Raw genomic sequence first — 22,709 nt, forward strand, 5'->3', positions numbered from 1 at the left:
AAAAAAAAAAAGAAGAGCAGTAACAAGAATGCAGCAATGACAACAGTCAGAGTTTTAATTATTTTCTTTTGCTGTTGTGACTTTTTATATACGCAATCGATCTGGAAGAAAAAGAAAAATTATACCAAAGGATACTTTTTAAGATGGAAGGAACATTATTATAATTGGAAAAAATAGCTGTATTGTACAAAGATGCAAATTTGCACAAGCTTTTAATGAACCGTTTCTATAAGTCGAATGCATTGGAATGAACACAGTAATATAGTCAGGCTGTGAAGCTATTCCGCGACCGTTTATGGGCCTATGCGTGAAGTTAGAAAATGTATACTTTGGAATTGTGGGTATTCTTTCTTTTCAACGTCCATCTTTCATAATGGTATGCATCCGTGGTAGGGGATAATATTTTTCGGTTATATGCATTTAATTTTGCTCTTTAAACTCTAGCAAAACAATTTTTATGTTCAAAATAAAACAGATATGTAAGATTTTATGCTTCAGGACAATTTACTTAACTCAAACGAGGTGTATCGAACCAGACGCATCGCACGTGGTAGTAACACGAGGCAAGCCATAGTTGGGGGACCTAGTTTCCTTGCCCAACTAGCCAGTAGGCGGATTTTTTTTTTTTTTTAGTGTCGAGCAAGTTTATTTTTATGTAAAGTTTTACAATGAAAAAAAAAAGATGGTAAATTTTAATTTTGGAAAAGGTTTGCCTTGCTGGGCTGTTAAGTAAATATTCGAACATGTGGCCATCTATCGAGTGTTGTCTATACATCCCCGTTTGTTTGTATCCCTTGCCGATTTCAATAACCAAAACGTTTAATGTGATAAAATGTGCAGAGCACTAATTCAACTGAATCGCTGATTTATAATTTCTAACCTGTGACCAGAATGGCACAAATACTTGCATCCCTAGTACTAATATTAGTACCCTTACTCGTACCTCGTGGACAGGGTACTAACATGAGCATATACGTGTTAATGGAGCAAGCCGGGTGTGATTCACACCCGGCGTTCCTCTAGCCTAATAATAAAACTTTAAACATGTTCCTTGCATGTAATCTAATAAATTGAGTAGTCCTCTTATTTAATACCGGAAGTATCGAAAATCATTGTAAAAATAGTTGTAAAATCTCGTTTACATTTTTTAGCCGATATTTTCGTTTAGATCGTCCACCATATTATTTCAGATAATGATTACTTCCGTTCATAGTCTCGTTTGTGTGCCATATAAGGACATTGGCGCCTTTTTTGGAAATGTAAACAAATCGTCGTAAAATTTTGGCGCCGTTTGGGTCAGAAATTCTGCGCATTAAAAGTAAATACGGTTTACCGGCAACTTTGAAATTCCACCAAGAAGCGATTATTCACACTTAATTGATAATTGTATAGCGTAGAAAATCCAAAATATGGTCTGGCAAGACTTACGTAGAAAAGAGGTCACGGCGAGAGCCTCGCGTTATCTGTCATGGCAGACAGGATAAGGTTAGAGTAACCATGCCAATTTATTTTATCGCGTAAGGGCGTAATAAATTCAAAATAAGCCAAATTTCTTCCACAATATGATTATACTTATGTATTTGATTTCTACACTGTTTGTTTTTCTGACTTTAGTGACGAAATTTTTTGCTCCATTACATGATATGGGATCAGTTCGTAGCCTCAACCACAACAAATCAAGTTGAGGCTACGACATCGTAGCTATTGCATCCCCTGCACCTTTCGTGCTTAACGGACTTTCCATAAGAACAGCGTCTTATTGCGTACACTATGGGCTAATTTATTTCCATCAGACAACATAATGACGTAGCTCATCCTGTTCGGCAACTGCCGAATAATTCCATAAATTTCATAATGTTAAGATTTTATAATTGTATCCCTTTGCACACATGAACATAGAAATTAAACCGCTTGTTAAATCCACGGGAAAGGCAAATTTGTTGTCATTCTTTTCCTTTGCTTGATTTGACATTGTAAATATCGGAAGCAGACGACTTGTATATGTACATCTGTAGATGTGCAGATTTGGTCAATGTGGGTATGTGAGAAAGCTTCTCGTGGGTCGGTGGTTCTTTCTGGGGTTTTCCCTTGTTCTTCTTGCACCATTAATACTGGCCGCCATGTATAGCCTATCGTGTGCTGAAAAATGGTGTTAAAACCCTACAACAACAACAACTGTAGATGTGTGCACACCCCTATTCTGAAAATGGGCTTACTAATATTAGAACCCATACTCCTACCTCGTGGACAGGGTACTAACACGAGCATATACATGTCAATGGAGCAAGCGGGGTGTGAATCTTTTAGCCTAATATCAACAATTTGAACATATTCCTTGCATATGATCCAATAAAATGAGTAGTCCTCTTATTTAATACCGGAAGTATCAAAAATCATTGTAGAAATGTTTGTCAACAGAACATAAAAATGCGTCCATTTGCTAGTGTCATTATTTTCATTCCGCCATGATAAAGACTGCACATTAAGTATATTAATTACACATAAATTAGTGGAATAGTGTCCCGATATATGTTGCCAAACGTATGAGATGTTCTTGAAACTTTGACTACTCGTTCCGATGTCAACTGGATCAGAAAACATTACAAGGCTGTTATTTGGATAGTAAGATATAGCACTTAAACAAAACCAACATGTGCCATGTCTTACAGTGTAGGACTAATCTTTTTATCAGCCCAGTTGTACACGTACAGTATGTCAGGCTCTATGAAAAGGGGTGAGAAACTTGCTTCTTTTACCCAGAGTACATTCGGAAAGCAATATTGTTGCTGCTAAAAGACCCTGAATATAAGTGATCATATGGTTGTTAACGGAGAAACAAAACTACTGTCCAAGTTGTAGTATTCACACACCTTGCTGTTTGTACCTTCCACAGATTTTTACCCCCAAAAATAAAAAATCCATTAATCCATCAATTTATGATTTTAACCTGATTGTATTTGGTGGGTGTGGCACAAACACTGTAAAATTGACAATTCAGATCAAATGAAAACTTCTTCACCAACATGACAGCCATATTTTGCATTGGCCAGTAGATGTTTTAAGGCAACAGATCTGATACGATTCCGTACCATCGATAATCTCAATTTCGTAAAGTTTGGAGTTCAATCTCTTTAAATGTGTATACAAGACTTTCTCCTTTTTTATTTGTTCCCTTTTGTTTTAAATCTTAAAGCATCACATTACAAATACTAGGAGTAAACCGTTTTTTAGTGAAATAGTCTTAAAAACCAGAACAGGTTGGTGAGCAGTATTTGTATGCACATCTTCGAAGAGGTGAACTCCAAAGCATGCAGAATTATTGAGATTATCAAAGATTGTGAACTACACCACATTGTTGCTTGAAAATGTAGACTGGCCCATGCGAATATGGCAACTGTTACTAAAGAAATATCTGTTGATTTGAAATGTCAATAAGCTTCAGTGTTTTGGACCTTTGGTGATTGACTGAAAATTAAAAATTGATGAATGAAATGACAAATTTTGCCTTTAAAATCAGTAGGGGTATTGCAAACAAGTGGGTTGGTGTGAATATTGTAACATCCCAAGTTCTCGAACTATGCCACTGACTGTCCAGATGTTTGGTGCATTGTACCTCTGTTCTGTCCACTTCGCCAAGGTAACTAGAGTCTAATTTTCAAGAATATTTGCATAATTGGCTTATATTGACCGTGATGGTCTTAAGTGTCCGGATGTTGCTAGTGCAGGTTGATTTAGCTTCTCAAAAAGTAAAAACAGTTGAAGCAGTTTGCAGGAAAACTTGTGTTGCTCTGCCATAAAAGACCAACACAGATGCAGTTCAGTCAACTGAAATTGATGCCACTTGCTTTTACAGGATTTGGTTGCATAGAGAAAAAAGAATAATATAGTGTGACCAATGCAGTTGGAGTCTTATGCTGTACACTAGAAATTTGTGCCTTGAAACTGGAAAGAAGTAAACAAAATAGAAATTGATGAAAATAAAACTCTTGTAGCAAAGAGAAAGTTGTATTGTCTTTTATATCTGTTACAGCCAGCAAAGAAGCAAAATCCCAAGGACTCCAAGAAGGCACAGCCAGCAAAGAAAAAAGAAGGTGGTGGTGGTGGAAAGGCCAAGAAAAAGGTAACCTTGAAAATCTTGACTATGACTAAAAGTATTGCACAGGTGTTTGTATTGAGTTGAAAATGGTTTCGAGAGATTCCATTCAGGTTTTGAAGTTCCACGGAGAATTACCAAAGGAATCAAATGTTTATAGTAAGACCCATCAGATCAGGGTCCTCTGTCTGCTATGGGGTTGTCTGAGTAAAATGGTCACCTTGTCTTGAAGTTTCGCTTTAAATTTGTCTTTACTCTGACAAGAATCTATGCCTCCTACCATGCCATTTTCCTCCATTGAACCCAGAAATAGTAATTTTGCTAATAATAATAAATCTTGCATGGTTTTTAAATATAAAATATATAGGCAGAAAAAGGAATAGAAATGAGCTTAAAAAGACATGGGAGTTGGGATTTTACTAAAGACCTTATGGAAATGAAAGTGTGAAATCCCAAGCTTTTTCAACCCCAGAAACCAGATGAATCCATGAAAGCTCAGAACAAAGAATTTTGAGGAGTTTGATGAATTATCCAATATTACACTTGCAAACAGTGGGATGAACTGAATTAATTATGTAAAGTATTGGTCTCTAGTTCTGGAAAGTTTATTTTTTTAGTTTACTGTATAATGCTTTTAAAGAAATTGTGCAGCAAGTTATCTTGTATAAGACAGAAACTGTGTGTTATTTGTGTGTGTTTCATTTAGATTTTTAAAACAATTTTTTCAGTCATATTGCTATGATGTCTGCAGTGGCAGTTCATTGTGATGTCTAGCACTGGGGCATCATGCCACTGACCTGTAGCATGATGTCCCACCCAGTCACATTCTGATACTAAACCGACCAGTCCTAACACTAACGTCTTAATGCTGAGCGCCTAGTGAGGCAGATGCCTGTACCATTTTTATTAAGTCTTTGGGATGACTGCAGGGTTTTGAACCCGTGACCTCTAACCACGAGGCCACTGGAGTGGTCGTTATTTTTGTAAAGTATGGTTAGAGCTTTTTGTATTTTAATACTGTTTTGAAGAACAAGTACCACTCTAATGTTGATTATGGTTGACATGGTGACTATGTTGACAAATCTGATTAGTGCGACTCTGCTTCCTAGATTGTCAAATCAACATGGAGTTTTCACGAAATAACTTCATGTCTAGCTGGTTCTTAATGAAATGGTGTTGCTCTCAATCCAGTATGGCTCCCATCACAGCAATCTTATAAATATTGTTAAAATTTTACCGTAACAGAAAGTCATAGTGACATGGGGTATTCACCAAAACACTTCTTCTAATGTCCAGTTGGGCTTAAATGACAATGTTGCTGATCTGACACCTAATATGGTCTCCACAAAAGCCAGCTTGAAAATCTTATTGCTACAAGTTCTGAAAAAGTGCCATTTGTGCATCCAGTATGGCTGTCACAATGACTGTCTTAAAATTCTTGACACTACTCCTTCTTAATGAAATGATCATTAAAGCGTGCGGTTTTCACAGAAAGACTTCTATTTTGTTCTAAATGAAAATGGTGCCAAACTGACATCCCACATGTGTACCACAGCAGATAATTTGAAAATCTTTTTATTCCTGAAGAGCATCAGAGATAGCTTCAAGATTTGACAGTTAAAAGAAAGGACTGGACTCCTCTCAAATTCCTGGAAATTGTTGTTGAATAGCATAGCATCAGTTCCTTTGAGGGACTCCTTCACTAGAATGCAACTCGCATATTTCTTCAGATCATAAAATGGTGCAGATGTGACCTCCGAGTTTTTGCTGCTATAGCAGTTTTCATGGAAATCATTACCATCTTGAAGAGTGGGTCTTATCAGCATGGGATTCACTTAAATGGTCATGTATTAAAATGATCCTTATGCTCATTCCAAACAGCAGCCATGCTAGAAATTATCTCGTGGCTACTTCACCAGAATGGTTGATTTTATTGACATGGGGTTTTCACAGCAGTACAAAGATCATGTAGCCAGTCCCGACATAAAATGGTGGTGACCTTACCTCCAATGTGGCAACCATAGTGGATATCTAAAATACATTGTTATCACACTGTCTTAGAGGAATGCTGGCATCAGTGTCAGGTTCTCAAGTTCTGATTAGAAAATGGTGCAGGTCTGATGGCTGTCATATTTTCCAGTTGTAACAAAATTTAAGAATCAGACCTACTTGACATAAAGTCATGGGTAACTGCTCACCTTTTTTATGGTGTACTTAATTGATCTTGTGAATTCTGAGTTTGTAATTAATTGTTTTTCACTTGACAAGTTGATAGCATTCTGATGCTGATTTCAGTGGTGAAGTCTAACAGCAGGGTTGGGGTATCTGCCATGACTTGTGAGCATGATAATACAAAGATATATGCATTTTTGTCCGATTTGGCTTGTGGGTATACATGCAAAATACTTTGAATGTTGCCAGTTTAGAAATATGGATCTAGTCAGTCTTGTTGAATGTAAGAAGTATACATTACAAACTTAGTGATATGCCAGCCATGATATAAAGTTGAAGGATTAAGACCATGAGAATGATCTTTTATACTTTTGAACATGTCAACTCATGCATACAAGAAGGGGCCCCGAGTGGCCGAGTGGTCTAAAGCGCTCACCGTTCCGGATCACTGCCATCTGACCTCTGTCTGCACGTGTTCGAGTCTAAGGCTCGGCTAGCGTGGATACGTGGGAAAGCCTGCCAGTAGCTTCTCGTGGGTCGGTGGTTCTTCCCTGGGTTTTCCAGGGTTCTTCCTCCTCCAGTTATACTGGCTGCCATGTATAGCCTATCTTGTGCTGAAAAATGGCGTTAAACCCTTTAACAACTTCAACAACAAAGCATACAAGAAAATACTTCTGTTATCAAATTTGGTCCATTGAAGTCTCAGAAATATCTGACATGGTTTAATATTTCTGCAGTTGAAATGAAAAAATGAGGGAACTGACGGACTGCATTGATTCCTACAATTCCTTTATATCCCATGCAGCATTTGTTTCTTCACTAGCTCCAGCTGATTGTCGGTATAGGATTTTTTCCCAACATGTTTCCAGAATGCCAGATGGCAGTAACATTTTTTTAATTTCCCGATTTATGAACGAGACTTTTGATTCTTCCAATTTTAATATTTTATTGTTGAATTTTCAAATTTTACATAGTCTTTGCTATTTTATTGCAGAAGTGGTCCAAGGGAAAAGTCCGTGACAAGCTTAACAACTTGGTGCTTTTTGACAAAGCTACATATGACAAACTGTACAAAGAAGTTCCCAGCTATAAGCTGATCACGCCATCAGTCGTGTCAGAAAGATTGAAAGTCCGAGGTTCCCTGGCTAAGCAAGCCTTGAGAGAACTTCATGCAAAAGGTAATGTTATAGTTTTAGTGTGATGAAGAGCCATGGAGGCATAATTTCTAATGAGCTGGTCAGAAAAGGTGCAGTTTTTGAATCATACAATTGGATCAGGCTGGGTCATCAACCAATAGTGTGCCATTGGCAAGGCACTTTATTCAAATTGCAGCTTCCTCAGCAATAAATCATTTCTGTTACAGTGCCATAACACACCAAAACCTAGTGTGATGCAAAATGTTTTTGTTAACCTAAAGCTGGAAACAAATTTAAATAAAAAAAATTCCTCAACAAATGTCACTAAATGTTTGGCTGGAAATTTTTATGAAAAAAGACAATCTACTTGCCCATAATTCAGAACTACAGATCAAGCCAAATCAGTATATTTATCCACCTGTTTTAAGGTGGACCATTTTTTTATGATGTGGTTTGTCTGTCCTTCACTATTGACCATTACCAAAATTTACCTTGCATTGGCAACAAGTTCAAATGCAATTAATTTCAGGCTCAAACGGTTACAGTTCAAGGTTGTAGTAACTAAATTAACTAGTACACCAGATACCTGGACCAAACCTCATTAATGGTTTGCATTTTAGGTGAGAGACATCTGTTGGTTTTAGATTCAAATTTCAAGGCCACAGTGACAAAGAAAAGAATGATTTATACACTTATCTTTAACTTTTTATTACCTACTTTGAGTGTGGCTGTCAACATGTATCCATTCAGTTCATGAGAAAAATAAAGAAAATCCCGTTTCAGAGTTCAGATCCATCTGGTGATGTCGGTAGCAAGTAAGACACAATATAACAAGTACAGTTCGAGGCTTATGTCATGTGACATTTATTTGTCATAGACCTTATTATGATCTACAAAACTTTATCAGATATTGTATTAGTCGTTTGCCTTCGTATTCTTGAAAGTGAAAATTGGTAACTCCTCTGTTATCAGTTCCATAGTAATTGTATTGCAACAGCTTGTTCAGCATAAAGTTGTCCAAGTTTTCTCTGACCCATCATGCACACATAAGGTAGTTGCTTACTAGCCAGAATAGCAAACTTGAATGCCCTTTCACCAGGTTATGCCTGCTTTATATCAATAGGGAAGTTTTTTGTCATACATTGTGAGTATAATATTCTGTATGTTTTTAATCTGTTGACAGAATGTCGGATCTGTGTACTGAAAATACAACCAGTTTATAATATAACAGTGCCCTTCTAAAGATGAAAGATCATCTAGTTAATATGTGTATCAGTAATGTATCATATAATAGGCTGGTATTGTGAACTCTATCGATACACAGCATAGGTGTTTGGTTTCACACCTATAAATTGCTATATGCCCACAAGTCTAGAATGCCCTCCGATTTGATAGTGAAATGGCTATTTTGTTGTTTAGTATTTCATGGCAGTATTCCTTAGTGACAGTGATATAGTGCAATATTGCAACATTTAGTGACTTCTATTATTTGAGTATCTGTCCAATGAGAGATTTTTATGACATAATAAAAAACCACTTTTTCTCTAAATCTTGGTGGGATAACTCGCAATCCTGGTTGTGTGTGGTCATGTGTAGATCCCAATTTTTTTAAACTAGAAAATAAAAGAAAAATTTGCACCCTATTTGTTGCACTTGAAGAAAATCTTAATCAAAACTGGTAAATAAAACAATGCAGTATCGCTCGTTTTATTGTCAAAATGGTGGTTAGTACCCGGAAATTTGAAAACATCAAATTGTCAACTTTTCATATTTAATATATTGTTTAATTTTTCTTTACAACACCATTATGAATACACTGTAAATAACAATAATTCAGTCAATGAGAATGTTACCAATGCCTACTGGTCCTTGTGAAAACACTTGATGAATACACCCCAATCAATCAAGTTTTGTCAAGTGAACTTTGGGGTGGCCGAGTGGTCTAAAGCGCTCTGTTACGGATCACTGCCATCTCACCTCTGTCTGCATGGGTTCGAGTCTTGGATTCAGCCAAATGGGGGTATGTGAGAAAGCTTGCCAGTTGCTTCTTGGTGGTTCTTTCCAGGGTTATCCGGTGTTCTTCCTCCACCAATAATACTGACCACCATGTATAGCCTATCATGTGCTGAAAAATGGCATTAAACCCTACAACAACAACATCAAGTGAACTTTGTGTTTTAGTTCTGTGTTAATGCAGTTTTAGAATAATTATCAAAAATACAAACTGCCTCTTGTATTCAAATGTATCAATGTCACAGCTATGTCAGTTTTTCGGTGTGAAAACCTATCAAGGGTTGTGTTTTGAAATCAGACTAAGAGAAATATTTGTTACATTCTTACACTTCCAACTGCATCGGTGGCCGAATGGTTAGAGCATCTGCCTCAGGTGGAGGAGGTCGTGGGTTAGAACCCCAACCAAGTCATACCAAAGACTTATAAAATGGTACTAACAGCTGCGTTGTGAGGTGCTCAGCATTAAGAGCTTAGTGTTAGGACTGGTCAGCCAGGTGTCAGGATAATATGACTGGGTGGGACATCATGCTACATGTCTGCAGCATGAGCCCCAGTGCTAGACATCACTATTGCCACACTGCAGACATTGTAACGATACGACTAAAATAATGTTAAAGCTATGTTAAAAATCCAAATCACACACACTTACACTCCCATTAAAAGCAGACCTGCTTTGTGTTGTCATGTTAATTACATCTTTTGTATCAACTCAAAGGAGTTGGTGTTAATGACTGGTTAATATGCATGCAATACCTACCTGTGTATGACGTCTGGTCAATTCATTTTAATCGATCAGTCAAATACTTATGCATATTATTATGTAAAGAGTATAATTTAAACCACCTTACATTAGTCTATGTATTCACAAATGTGGTCAAAGATTACAAACCAGCAAAGCAAAATAAATACATGGTTTGATATGGAGAAGCAGGTTCCAGATGGTTTTAGTGAACTTGAAATTCTTTAATTGGCACTTGGAGATTACCTTAAGGATGACAAGACGTTTCACATTACTTGTAATGAAATCTTGGGATCAATATTTTACTTGTAGAAAAAGCTTAAAAATGTGACAGTAAGTTTCTTAAAATAACTCGCTAGTTTTCGAGAAAATAAAATCTTGTTTTGTGAGTGAACAGCAACAAAAAGCATTGATGTAATAGTGTTTTTGCATGCACATGATCATTGAAACCTTTTGGAGTACTGTTAATGTCCTTTTGGAGGTTGGGTAAATTTAAAAAGGGTAATTTATACGAAAGAAGGCAATAACTTCATTTGAGAAAGCCCAATGAAACAAGTTTCTTCAGTGAAATTCATTAGTTCAGGTTCTGTCTTTTAATTCAGTTTCAGTATAACCATCATAAATGCAATAGGCCCTCTTGTATTCTTAAAAATGAAAAAAGTACAAACAACTTCATTAATGGAAATGCTCTGTATTGACAGGTATAACCAATGTGCTTATAACGCAAGCATAAATTAGCTCCATGCCCAACCTCCAATGTCTTGTGTAAAATATAGCATTTAGTTTCCTTTGGTTTAGTTTGATGTCTTACGATTTCTCTCTAATAGGTAGGAAATGTATTTGAAATTGGGAATGTGTGTCATGGCTTAGTAAATTTCTTACCAGAGTTAACCAAGGAACTGACAAACACTGAAAAAAGGAGTTAAGTTGCAAATAATTGAAAAGAAAAGGTAGACTGTAGCAAAAGCTTCAAGAGTCCTGCTTAAATTACAAAGAAAATTGCAAGTATCATGCAAATGCATTGGACTAATTTTGAGTTGTCTTCTCTGTTTCAGGTTTGATCAAGTTGGTATCAAAGCACCATTCCCAGCTCATCTACACAAGAGCAACAAAGGGTGAGGCTGAGGATGATTGAATGCTGTTCTTCTTACTTCATCTGAGGAAAATAAAATACTAAACAAAAATGACTCTCTTTGTCAGTTTATACCCCAATGGTGTAAGATTGAGAGTGAAAGAAATCTTGGTGTCCTTCCCTGGGGCTGTTAGATGGATAGTAAAAAAAACCTTGGTGACTGTTGTAAATTGTGGGGGTCAAGAATGTACAGAAATTTTCATCTTGTCCCTAATTGTTTCAGCTTGAAATAGGAAATGAGAGCTCGCATTAAATGCTCCCTCCTTACCTTTCTCTCTCTATCTCTCTCTCTCTCTCTGTGAAATTTAAAAATCAACAAACATGCACAATAATCTAATGCAATTTCCGGTCATAGTTTATTAATTCATTTTCATTTTTGTTTTTAGTTGCACTTTTAACAGTATCTTTCATCTCTTCATAGCACATTTCATATAACATTGGCCATTACAAAAATCTAAGCTTTTTAACCAAATGATGGCCAGATGACTGCTTCTGACATAAAATTTGCACTTCATCAGTTTTATTTTACGATTTGGCGCATATTTATCCAAAAGTCATAGTTAATGGTTGATTTTCTATTTAGTCTGTTGCACTTGCACTTTTTAATCTTTATTGTAGTGAAAATGGAAACCGACAAATTACATATAATTCATTACAAAAACTTCCATAACCCTCATTTGTAATGCAATAACACATTTTTCTCTGCAAACTTATTTATTTCATTGTGAAAGAATGCCTTTGGGCAGTAGTACGTTCTCAAGATACCTTGTGGCAAACGGGCAGATTTTAAAGAATTTGTAGACCCTATCACGAAAGGACTATTCATATTTCCAGTCCATGCACTTGAGCGAACACAAGTCCAGCAGTTCTTCCTAACAGATGTTCCGCATTCTAGCCAAGGGAATTCTTTCGTCCATTTTTCTTGTCAGTGCGCCACATTTACTTTGCAATGTTGGCTGGTGATTCTGGGTGTGCATTTTCATATGGACCGTATTCTAGCCAAGTGAATTCTTTCTTCTATTTTCTTTTCAATTAGTGCTTCACAGTTACTTTGCATTGTTGGCTGGTGATTCTGGGTGTGCATTGTTTTCATCTGGAGACCTTTTTTAAAAAGCATTGAAGTTCATTTGTGCTGAGCTCAAGGAAATGGTACATGAGCTCATGAAATTTAATGAATCTACTCCATCATAATGAAGCCTACACAAATCAGAACAACGTCTACACTTGAAGCAAACATGGTGCCATCCCATGCCCTCTGCATTGGACATTGAACAAATCTGATCTCATGACAATGTAAACTTTCAGCAGAACTCTACTTTCTCTTTGATTATAAAAGGCCTTCATCATTTCGTAAATTTAACTGATCTGGCCTGGAAATCCAAACACTTTTTAGCTTGAGATTGTGTTTTGACACGTCTTAAATCGTACTTTTGAAAGATTACGAGTTACTGATGCTAGAAACTTGCTCTCGGACGAAAGCTCCGAGATTTATGATCTCCAGGCCTGGCCCCATTTTCACAGAGCAATGATTGCAAACTCGAACCCAATATTGTTTCTTTGGATTCAATTTTCTTTTTAATAAAATAACTGCAGCTAGATGCTAGAACTAGGCAAGTTTTAAGTATATTGACAAGTGTTATCATTATTGAATGCAAGAAATGGAGTTTGATTATCCACTTGGGTTGACTAGGTTTGCGAATATGGGGCATGGTCATCATAACAAGTGAGCTAGTATTTTGTCCATTAAATATATTTTTACCTTAAAAATGTATTGATCTATGGAACATTTTCTTTAAAGTTTACTTAAAATCTTGGCATGAATGCTTGCCTGTTTTTAGGAGACCTCTCCGGTGGCCTAGTGGTTAGAGTGTTTTGCATCAGATGCAGGAGGGGACGGGTTAGAAGCCCGGTCGAGTCATACCAAAGACTTGTAAAACTGGTACTAACAGCTGCCTTGCTAGGTGTTCAGCATTAAGAGGTTGGTGTTAGGACTGGTCAGATTAATGTGCTTGAGTGGGACATGATGCTACATGTTTGCAGCATGATGCCCCCAGTGCTAAACGTCACTATAACTGCCACACTGCAGACATTGTAGCGATATGACTGAAAAATTGTTAAAGCTACGTTAATAAATCCAGATCGCACACAAACGCACACATACACCTGGTTACAGCCATTGCAAACTATAAAAACCTTCATAAATGCTGAAAATAACTAAAAAGGAACTTGGCCAATCTTAGTTGGGGGCGGATATGTCCTGGCATTATGCCAAATGTCTAAAATTCAAAGCCATACCACCAGTAGCTGCCAGCAACTGGCTTCCAAGGAGAACCATGCAATACCCCCTGCCCCTACTTTAGCTTCAAATGTGGTTCCCATTAAATTTTGCGCACTGGCATCTAAGTGTTTGCATTTGGTACAGTTAATGCAAGTGAACAGAGACTACTTGAATCAAATCTAAACCGAGGTGGTGTCTAGCATTGTCTTGCTATTCTTTTGCCTTCACACAATGCATTTATTGTTTGCTATATTTCATGCTAAGCAAGTGTATTTATGCATGAACTTTTACGTCATTTGGGGAGCGGGGGAGGGGAATTTACACACACACCCCCCCGAATTTGCATGTGCTGTAAAATTGCTGTAGCATATATACGAAAATTAATAAGCCCGCCAAGCTTTGCCCTCCTCCCCATCAAGTACCCCCCCCCCCCGAAAAAAAGTTGAAATGTGTCCCTGGGTGGGAGTGGCAGTGCCCGTGGAGAATAGTGTAGTGACAGCCCACAGGGGTCAATGTTGGTATGCCCATTATGTGAGTGTATGTGTGTAATATATATATATATATGTATGTATATATATATATATATATATATATATATATATATATATATATATATATATATATATATATATATATATATATATATATATTGGGGGATCTAATAGATTGGTTTAAAAGTTGTGGCAAGTTTGAAGCAAAACCCAGCAATATTGATCCCTAAACCCTAAACTGAAATATTCGTGAACGGATAGATTCTCCCGTACTGGAAGTGTATCGAGAGCTAGGTTAATCGTGTACATAGCTGCTGCCTGCCAGCATTGCCACGGAGAGACAAGTGACGTGTGTGTGCGTGTCACTCACTGTACGCTCCTAGTCATCACGTAATTTTTGAAACCTTACGGACCAAAGTCTACGATTAAAAGGAAAGTTGGCAGTTTGACTCGTGATCTATGTGAACGGTTATTTATTTCAAGCTGAATGCATTCAGTTATATGAGCACAATATTTAATGTGCTACTATTTTTTTTTTATACTTTGGAAGCCTCATTATGAAGCTAAGACAATTCCGTCTGCAATACGCGAAATCGATCCATAGTCATAAATATAAGTTAATGGTTTGGTTAAAAAATGTCATAGTTTTGCCCTTAAATGCCATTGATGGACTTTATACACAGAATGAATCGTTATGAAGCTAAGACAATTCATTCTGTAACATACTTGTTCTTTTGATGCTGGGGTCAAGGTCACACCCACAGCTATTTAATACGATTTTGGTTGAAATTGTTACATATGCAAATATTACCTAAAGAAAACTTTATGCATTTTCTGAAATTCGCACTCTGCCCTTTGATTTTGGGATCAAGGTTGCAAAGAAAATTTCCAATAATTCTTTATACATTTTTTTTCTCCATTTGCTTACATTTCCAAAAGCCCTTGATGGATTTGTATTGTTAATTTAGTTAATTTGTTTCGAAGCAAAGAGAATTCATTCTATGACATGTTTAAACAATATTTTGACCTTGAGGTCAATGTCACACATTTCACGCAAATGCTTTGATCCTTGGCTAGTTATGCTGGCCTAGTTCATCGTGAGGCCATTCAGCATTGTTAGTGGTAGTAGTACTAGCTGTTTTTGCTATAGTACTGACCTGCTACTACTACTACTAGATTTAAATCAAATTTGGTGCATCGTGGCATTATATAGACAAGCATTTGATGTATGTAACCTTAAATATTCTTCGTTGTTATTTTCTCTTGTTCTGCACAGGTTATTTTTGTTGTGGAGTTCGATTTGACCTGATTACAATATGTACAATAAAATATGTGCCACGCACTATGAGGTGCCGTAGCGGACAAAAGCTGGTCCAATCAGCACGTTGCCGTTGAAATTTTAATATCATATGTCGAGAATTCCAATTTCACATGTTGTATCAGAAACGCTTGTCCTTAAAGTTCCATTTTGTAGGTCGTGATTTTAGAATGTATCTGTTGAATAAAACAGTAGTGGTTGAAAGTTATATTTTCTATGTCGAGGTTTTAAATTGTGTTGTTTGAATTACACGGCGGTGGTTGAGCTTTTCTCATTGGACCTGCACCGTTACTTGAACACATCTGATTCTGTCCCCAGACATCCTATTTGTTTTCTGTCGAAAAATTGGAACATATCCGTTCTTGAGTTGGCTTGTTCTAGTTAGTTTACAAGTTCGGGATATTAATCTGCGTGGAAGATGCAGGGCCCGGATAATGGGATTATTAATCTGCATGGAAGATACAGGGCCCGGGATATTAATCTGCATGGAAGATTGTTGTTGTTGTAGGGTTTAACGCCATTTTTCAGCACAAGATAGGCTATATATGGCGGCCAGTATAAATGGTGGAGGAAGAACACGGGAAACCCCGGAAAGAACCACCGACCCACGAGAAGCTACTGGCAAGCTTTCTCACATAACCACATTAGCCGAATCCGAGACTCGAACTCACGCAGACAGAGGTGAGATGGCAGTGATCCGTGACGGTGAGCGCTTTAGACCACTCGGCCACTCGGGGCCCCCTTGCATGGAAGATAACAGGTTCCGATATATTGATCTGCATGGAAGATTCAGGGCCCGGAATATTAAATAGAAGATACAGAAAAGTACTAGGGTTGGGGTGAGAGAGATTGTCTCAATGCGAGCTATTTTCTTTCCTTTTAACTATGAACCCACTACCCCGCTCACTGTGCCGAAACAATAGTTTTTGTTTCAAATAACGTAAAAGGTCTCTCAACTGGATTGCTGGAAACAATAAGTAATACGTGAAAGCTGACATAGTCCATTAAAATAGTATTTACGCTGTTCAATCCACGCAACGTACCTTTCCATTTATTGGCTCAGTTTTGCTTCTTTAGATTCGAGCAATGTGCGGATTACAAAGGTATCTCAATACCAAGAGAGACATAAAAGTCTTCATGGAATTTCAAAGTTAGGACAATGGGCTTGCGTATTTAGTATCTAAGGTCGATTTGTGTCACCAAATAACCAGGTCATAATCATGCATATTTAAAGAAATAATACTAACATAAAACTTTTTATTTTTGCTATGTCACTCTCTAGGCAGTTTTCAGGAAGCATCGATTTTTATTACCTAAAGGATAAGACCACTGGCACAACACCGAGATGTCTACCAAAGTCACGACATCGCACCTTTTAGAATTTGATTGTGAGGTGTGTAAGAAGTTTGGTGTCAGCACCCCGGCAAGATGAATATGTAAAGGTCGTTCAAGTTTGTTGGGCCGGTTAGTAAGTGGCTACCCCATGCCGACAGCAGATGGTGTCAGCGAATTCCAAGTTTTCGATAGGGAATGGACTCTGACCCTACACCCCAACATAAATATCCAAATATCAAAAATGGGGTGAAAAGGGTCAGAGGAAACTAACGTATACCGAGCGCGTGTAGTGAGAATCTTTTCATACGTACAATGTCTCATTTGAATGTAATTATTTTTTTAGAACTATCGTCGTCTTCTTATTATTTTAGGTGGCGCTCTACAGTTTCGTATTTTGCATAGGGGTTAGAATTTTAAAGAAAAAGAATTTCATCGGCTTTCCTCACTGGTTATACTGGCTATTTAACAAATACTTTGTATATCTTAGGTATAATTCAAAGAACCTTTAATTATTTTGGTATATGATTGATGAGTGTAATATGGGTTATAGAGTATACATCTCGGCCTTACACAAGATGTGTACCTTTCAAAAAAGTGCTAGCTCCACTTGGTCATTTTCATTTCTTGAACTTCAGAGGTAAATTGTATAAAAAAGAGCCGATAATTTTTTTTTTACATTTTATATATTTGGTAATTCATTCATTGCACTTTCAGAAGCTGGTGTTGTCTAGTCTGGCAAAATTAATTTTCATGTACTTATGACTAATTCAGGCTGATTTTTTTTTAGCACAACGGAGCAGTCATTTTAGTTAGCAGTGTGCTTAGATCATGTACAATTTCTAAAAGTACAATATCCAAGCAATTTCAGACACATTATATTAAAGTAGCATAGAGTTATGCCAACATTCTCCACTGTGCATGTTTCAAATGCAAACAACTTTACCTTACATAAGTCACTCTCTCAAACGTACATAATAACTGGTGAACGCCCCCTTACAGCTCATGGTCAATTTGATTTTAAAAAATGAACTTAATTGTTTTTTCTTTCTGTTAAATAGAAATGTTTCCCATAACAAGTATATTCACTACATTTATACAAGGGTTCCTTCCCCATGTACTATTTAATTACCATTATGCAGTATATAAATATATCCCGTTGAATTTGGCTTCTTTCCTCCACTGGAAAAGTTCCTACGGAGACCATGGCAATATGTCAATGGTATCGTACCGTTTAGAGATTCAGTTCTTTCTCGTTACGTGAATCCTTGGGGTCCGAGTGGTCTCAAGCACTAGCCTTTAGCGATCACTGCCATCTCACCAACATCCGCGTGGATTAGAGTCTCGGGCTCAGCTTAGGTGGGTATGTGAAGAAGAAAAAAGAGCAAACTTGCCAGAAGCATTCCATGGGTCGGTTGTTCTTACTGGGGTTTTCCCTGGTTCTTCCACTAGTTATACTGGCCGCCATGTATAGCCTATCTTGTGCTGAAAAACCCACAGCAACATGAACGTTACTCAGTGACCCGGAGGTAGATCACGTGACACAGGATCAGAAAGTTACGTATTTATTTTACTTGAGCCATTCACATTATCCTAGTTCGCTGTACAGAATTACAATACAGAGTTAAATTCGAAGGTAAGATGGTTATTTTTAAATTATATTCCAGTTTAAATGAAACCAAAATTGTATTGCTATTTAATAACAAATTATAATATTCATGACCATGCGCTCGTTATTTTGTCTTCGCCACGTGCAGGGAGTTATTGAGGCACCATGCACAGGATAGCAGTTTATTTGTTGTATGATGTGATTATCGGGCTTCATATCGATTTTCTCCGTGATGTCCGCGCACTTTCATCAGCTTGATGTGCATCATTTAATGCAGCGCCATTCGAGTCTCCGACCTCCCCCCCCCCCCTCACCCTTATGCTGGCTCAGGGATGTAGAATAGGTCCGTTGCGACCTCAAGTGTGACGATATTAGCTTTTACTGTGCTATTTGTATTATGCATGATTCGGTACACGTTGGTGGGAGATGGTGTTCAGAGAGTAAAGAAACGACAAAAAAGTATGGCAATAGCGATTTTCCATTTCTTTCATTTAAGTACCATTTAGCAGTGAGTGTGTGGATGAATAATGCACAATAAAAACAATTCCATTCCCTTTTGTCAACATGCTTTGATGCAGTGTACGGCAATGGAGTCTGTATGCAGTGAAAGTGAAGTTACACTGATGAGTAATCAATTTAGTGACAAGGATCGGTGGATTTTGTTTACGACTTGGAGAAATTGAACATGTTGTGTTTTTCTGCACATACTTGTAAACTAAAATCGATTCTAAACAACCTTGAGAGTAATTTCCAGAGAAAGGTTGGAATGCCTGTATTGGCTATAAGCAGCATCTTCTGATGAAGACAACAACAATTCTCCATGTATTTTAGTATCAATAACGACGCAATATGTAGTCCCAAACATTATGTTGATCTCCAAAATGAGCAGTCTGAAATATGTTTATCTATCTATCTATCTATCTATCTATCTATCTATCTATCTATCTATCTAGCTAGCTAGCTAGCTAGCTGGTATTTCAGTTTTCCGGTGGCCTAGTGGTTAGAGCGTCCGCCTCGGAAGCGGGAGGTCGTGTGTTAGAACCCCGGCTGAGTCATACCAAAACTTACAAAAATGGTACTAACAGCTGCCTTGCTAGACGCTCAGCATTAAGAGGTTAGTGTTAGGACTGGTCGGTCTGGTGTCAGAATAATGTGACTGGGTGGGACATCACGCTACATGTCTGCGGCATGATGCCCCAGTGCTAGTCAGCACTTTGCCACACTGCAGACATCGTAGCGATATGACTGAAAAATTGTTAAAGCTATGTTAAAAAATCCAGATCACACATTCAGTTTTCTATACTTCATTAATTTACGACTATTGAATTTAAATCTTAAACCACTTGTTATTCTAAAAATGGGTTCAAGGCAAAATGTACAACATCTAAGACTTTGGTCTAATATTTCCTCATTATGTCGCAGGAAGCTTGTCTCCGTGTATAGTGATTTAAAACGTACCCCATGGTTTTGCAAATGGATACACTGTACAAAGACTAGTTTACCCTGTATTCAGAGGTCATACACAAAATTGACACAAATAACTATTGATCACAAACGCATCAAAATGATACTAAATCGCCACTAATATGTATATAATAATAATAATAATAATAATAATAATAATAATGAGGACTTTGTATAGCGCCTAATCTTTAGAAGCTCTAAGAGCTTTACAACATTGGACAACACCTATAAGATAAAAAAACATATAATGATATGACTACATAAAACAAACACCATTAAATTAGAAAACATAAAAAACATGCTGAAATTATTTAAGGAAGGAAACATTAGGCTTTTAAGTTTGTTCTTTCAGTCGAAATAAGTGAGTTTTAAAAGCAGTCTTGAATGGGATCACTGTGTCTTTGTGTCTAAGTTCAGTAGGCAATTCAGTCAACGTTGCTTGGCCCTGGTATGCAAAAGAACCTTGTCCATACAACTAATTTTACAAGTGTCAATTCCTTCCCTATACGTGGCCTATCTGAGGTATTGTACCTCCTTATCCGACACATACTAGAATCCACTGTAGAAAGGACACATGAATGTATACCCACCGCGTCGGCCTATTCTGTGCGTAGTGTAATTCTTTGCAACCATACCTTATTTCTGTAAACATTGGATCCAGTTTCGATCAAGAAAGAACTATCGTCCTCAAATTAAGGAAAGTGATGTTCATAAAGGGTACAAAAATATCCCACATTTCCATTTTAAACGCAAATGAAAATGTGATTTCTAAATGTCTACATGAAAAACTCCCCTTTGACCTTGATCTTGTAACCCGGATAAACCTATTTAATATTTATCTTTTTAGAATCATACATATAATACCTTTTTTAAAGATAGAAATGTTTAACTTAGAACTATACTGTATTATTGTACGACCACTCCCCATCCCCGGAAGTCAGGGTTTACATTGACATCGGTACAAGTAAGTGTATAGGGTATTCATATTTGGCACCCTCACCGAATTTCAAGGATTCAGTCTACGTAGGTCGTAGGCTGCACTTTGTAGTGGGTTTCATACCTGACATCCTTAGAGGAGGTGGGTGGGGCTGATGAGGACTAACTTTGTACTCACACAAACATTGGTGGTAATTCTTGGCTAAACTGTTTCGTGTAAGTCGGGGTTTTATTTTGTACATGTATAAATACTGTTAAACTGGAATCATGAAACTTTGCAAGGGGTTAAATTTTGTTGATTGCTAGAATCAGAGAAAAGTAAGTTATTTTGTCCTATATTCATGCTTCACTGACTTTGGTTGAATATTGTGGTTCAAGTTTATTTTTCAAGATGTTTTCGTGATAGAATCATCTAACTCTGTATATATCTCTATAATTTTCCACACTTTCACTTCAAGAAAAGGCAACTGTGACCAGCTTTTTACATTTTATTGGACCACGTCATTGTTTGCGCTTAGCTCATGACTAGCATTATACATATATGTTCATCTTGAAGATTACTATATCATTATCTTACATCTCACTGTGACCCGTATTTCAATTTTTTAACTTTGTTTCAGCTTCACTGACTTACGTTCAACTTGAAGTATGTCCTGTTCATTCCTTAATCATTAAACTGGATGACTGTATACATCTCCCTTAGTACTGCACTTGTACCAAAAAGTTCACTTTGACCATTATTTCACATTTTACTGACTTAGGGTAAGTTCGTTTTGAAAAAACATATTTTACCTCATGACCGAGTGAGGTATGTTATATGCATAATATCCTACCTTGAATCATGAAACTTGCTGAGTGGATACATCTTGACAAATTCTACTTCATGTTTGCAAAAGAGCTCTTACAGACCTCTCGTTCATGCTTCAATGACTTTATTTAAATATTTGCTAGCAATTCATTTATTAGGCGTTCTTGATGTTCCGGTCATGAAACTTGATAAATAGATGCATCTGTTACTGATACACCCTTAAAACTAAACAAGGTCACTGCAGCATATATTTTATGCTTTAGGAACATGGATTAAGTATGTGTTAATGATCATATAGATTCATCCATGCTAGACTTACGTACATCATAGCCTACGGAGAAAACTTTCTGAATAGTGCAGTTGACAATAATACTAAATCGGTTTATTCAGTGTATTGCATTCGGTTTATTCAGTGTATTGCAAGCGGTTTATTCAGTGTATTGCATTCGGTTTATTCAGTGTATTGCATTCAGTTTATTCAGTGTCTTGCAAACGGTTTATTCAATGTATTGCATTCGGTTTATTCAGTGTATTGCAAACGGTTTATTCATTGTATTGCAAACGGTTTATTCAGTGTATTGCATTCGGTTTATTCAGTGTATTGCATTCGGTTTATTCAGTGTATTGCAAACGGTTTATTCGGTGTATTGCAAACGGTTTATTCAGTGTATTGCAATCGATTTATTCAGTGTATTGCAAACGGTTTATTCAGTGTATTGCAAACGGTTTATTCAATGTATTGCATTCTGTTTAGACCGCTCAAGTGGCCTAGTGGTTATAGCGTCCGCCTCGGATTCGGGTGGTCGCGGGTTCGATCCCTGTCCGAGTCATACAAAAGACTTATATAAATGGTACTAACAAATGCCTCACTGGGCGCTCAGAGGTTATTGTTAGGACTGGTCAGCTTGGTGTCAGGATAATGTGACTGGGTGGGACATCATGCTAGATGTCTGCGACATGATGCCCCAGTGCTAGGCATCACTATAAACTGCCACACTGCAGACATCGTAGCGATATGACTGAAAAATTGTTAAGGCTATGTTTTCAAATCCAAATCACACACGCATACGGTTTATTCAGTGTATTGCATACGCTTTTTTTCTCTCAGCGTATTGCATACTTGCATACGCACATGAGTTGAAGAATTAGATGAGTGAAGTTCGTGCTGCATTATTTTCATTGGCAACC

The 22,709-nt window shown here is 37.2% G+C and overlaps 2 protein-coding genes across 2 annotated transcripts in view; both read left to right on the forward strand.

Annotated features, from left to right (window-relative positions):
* Positions 1–319: 319 nt before the first annotated feature.
* On the forward strand, positions 320–11,337 carry LOC149794278 (small ribosomal subunit protein eS25-like). The gene is made up of 4 exons (XM_089968435.1): positions 320–376; positions 4,031–4,120; positions 7,260–7,443; positions 11,209–11,337. Exons 1-4 carry the CDS (start codon positions 374–376, stop codon positions 11,286–11,288), a joined length of 357 nt encoding a protein of 118 aa, XP_089824561.1. The 5' UTR covers positions 320–373; the 3' UTR covers positions 11,289–11,337.
* A 6,911-nt stretch (positions 11,338–18,248) lies between these two features.
* Positions 18,249–22,709, forward strand: part of LOC149794279 (uncharacterized) — a 72,058-nt gene continuing 67,597 nt past the window's right edge. Inside the window, exon 1 of the mRNA XM_089969098.1 lies at positions 18,249–18,340. The gene's annotated coding sequence lies outside the window, so the exon portion shown is untranslated. The remainder of the gene's footprint in view (positions 18,341–22,709) is intronic.

This window comes from Sinohyriopsis cumingii, chromosome 8 (assembly GCF_028554795.1).
Source record: "Sinohyriopsis cumingii isolate HCF-2022 chromosome 8, ASM2855479v2, whole genome shotgun sequence".
Taxonomy (NCBI): Eukaryota; Metazoa; Mollusca; class Bivalvia; order Unionida; family Unionidae; genus Sinohyriopsis; species Sinohyriopsis cumingii.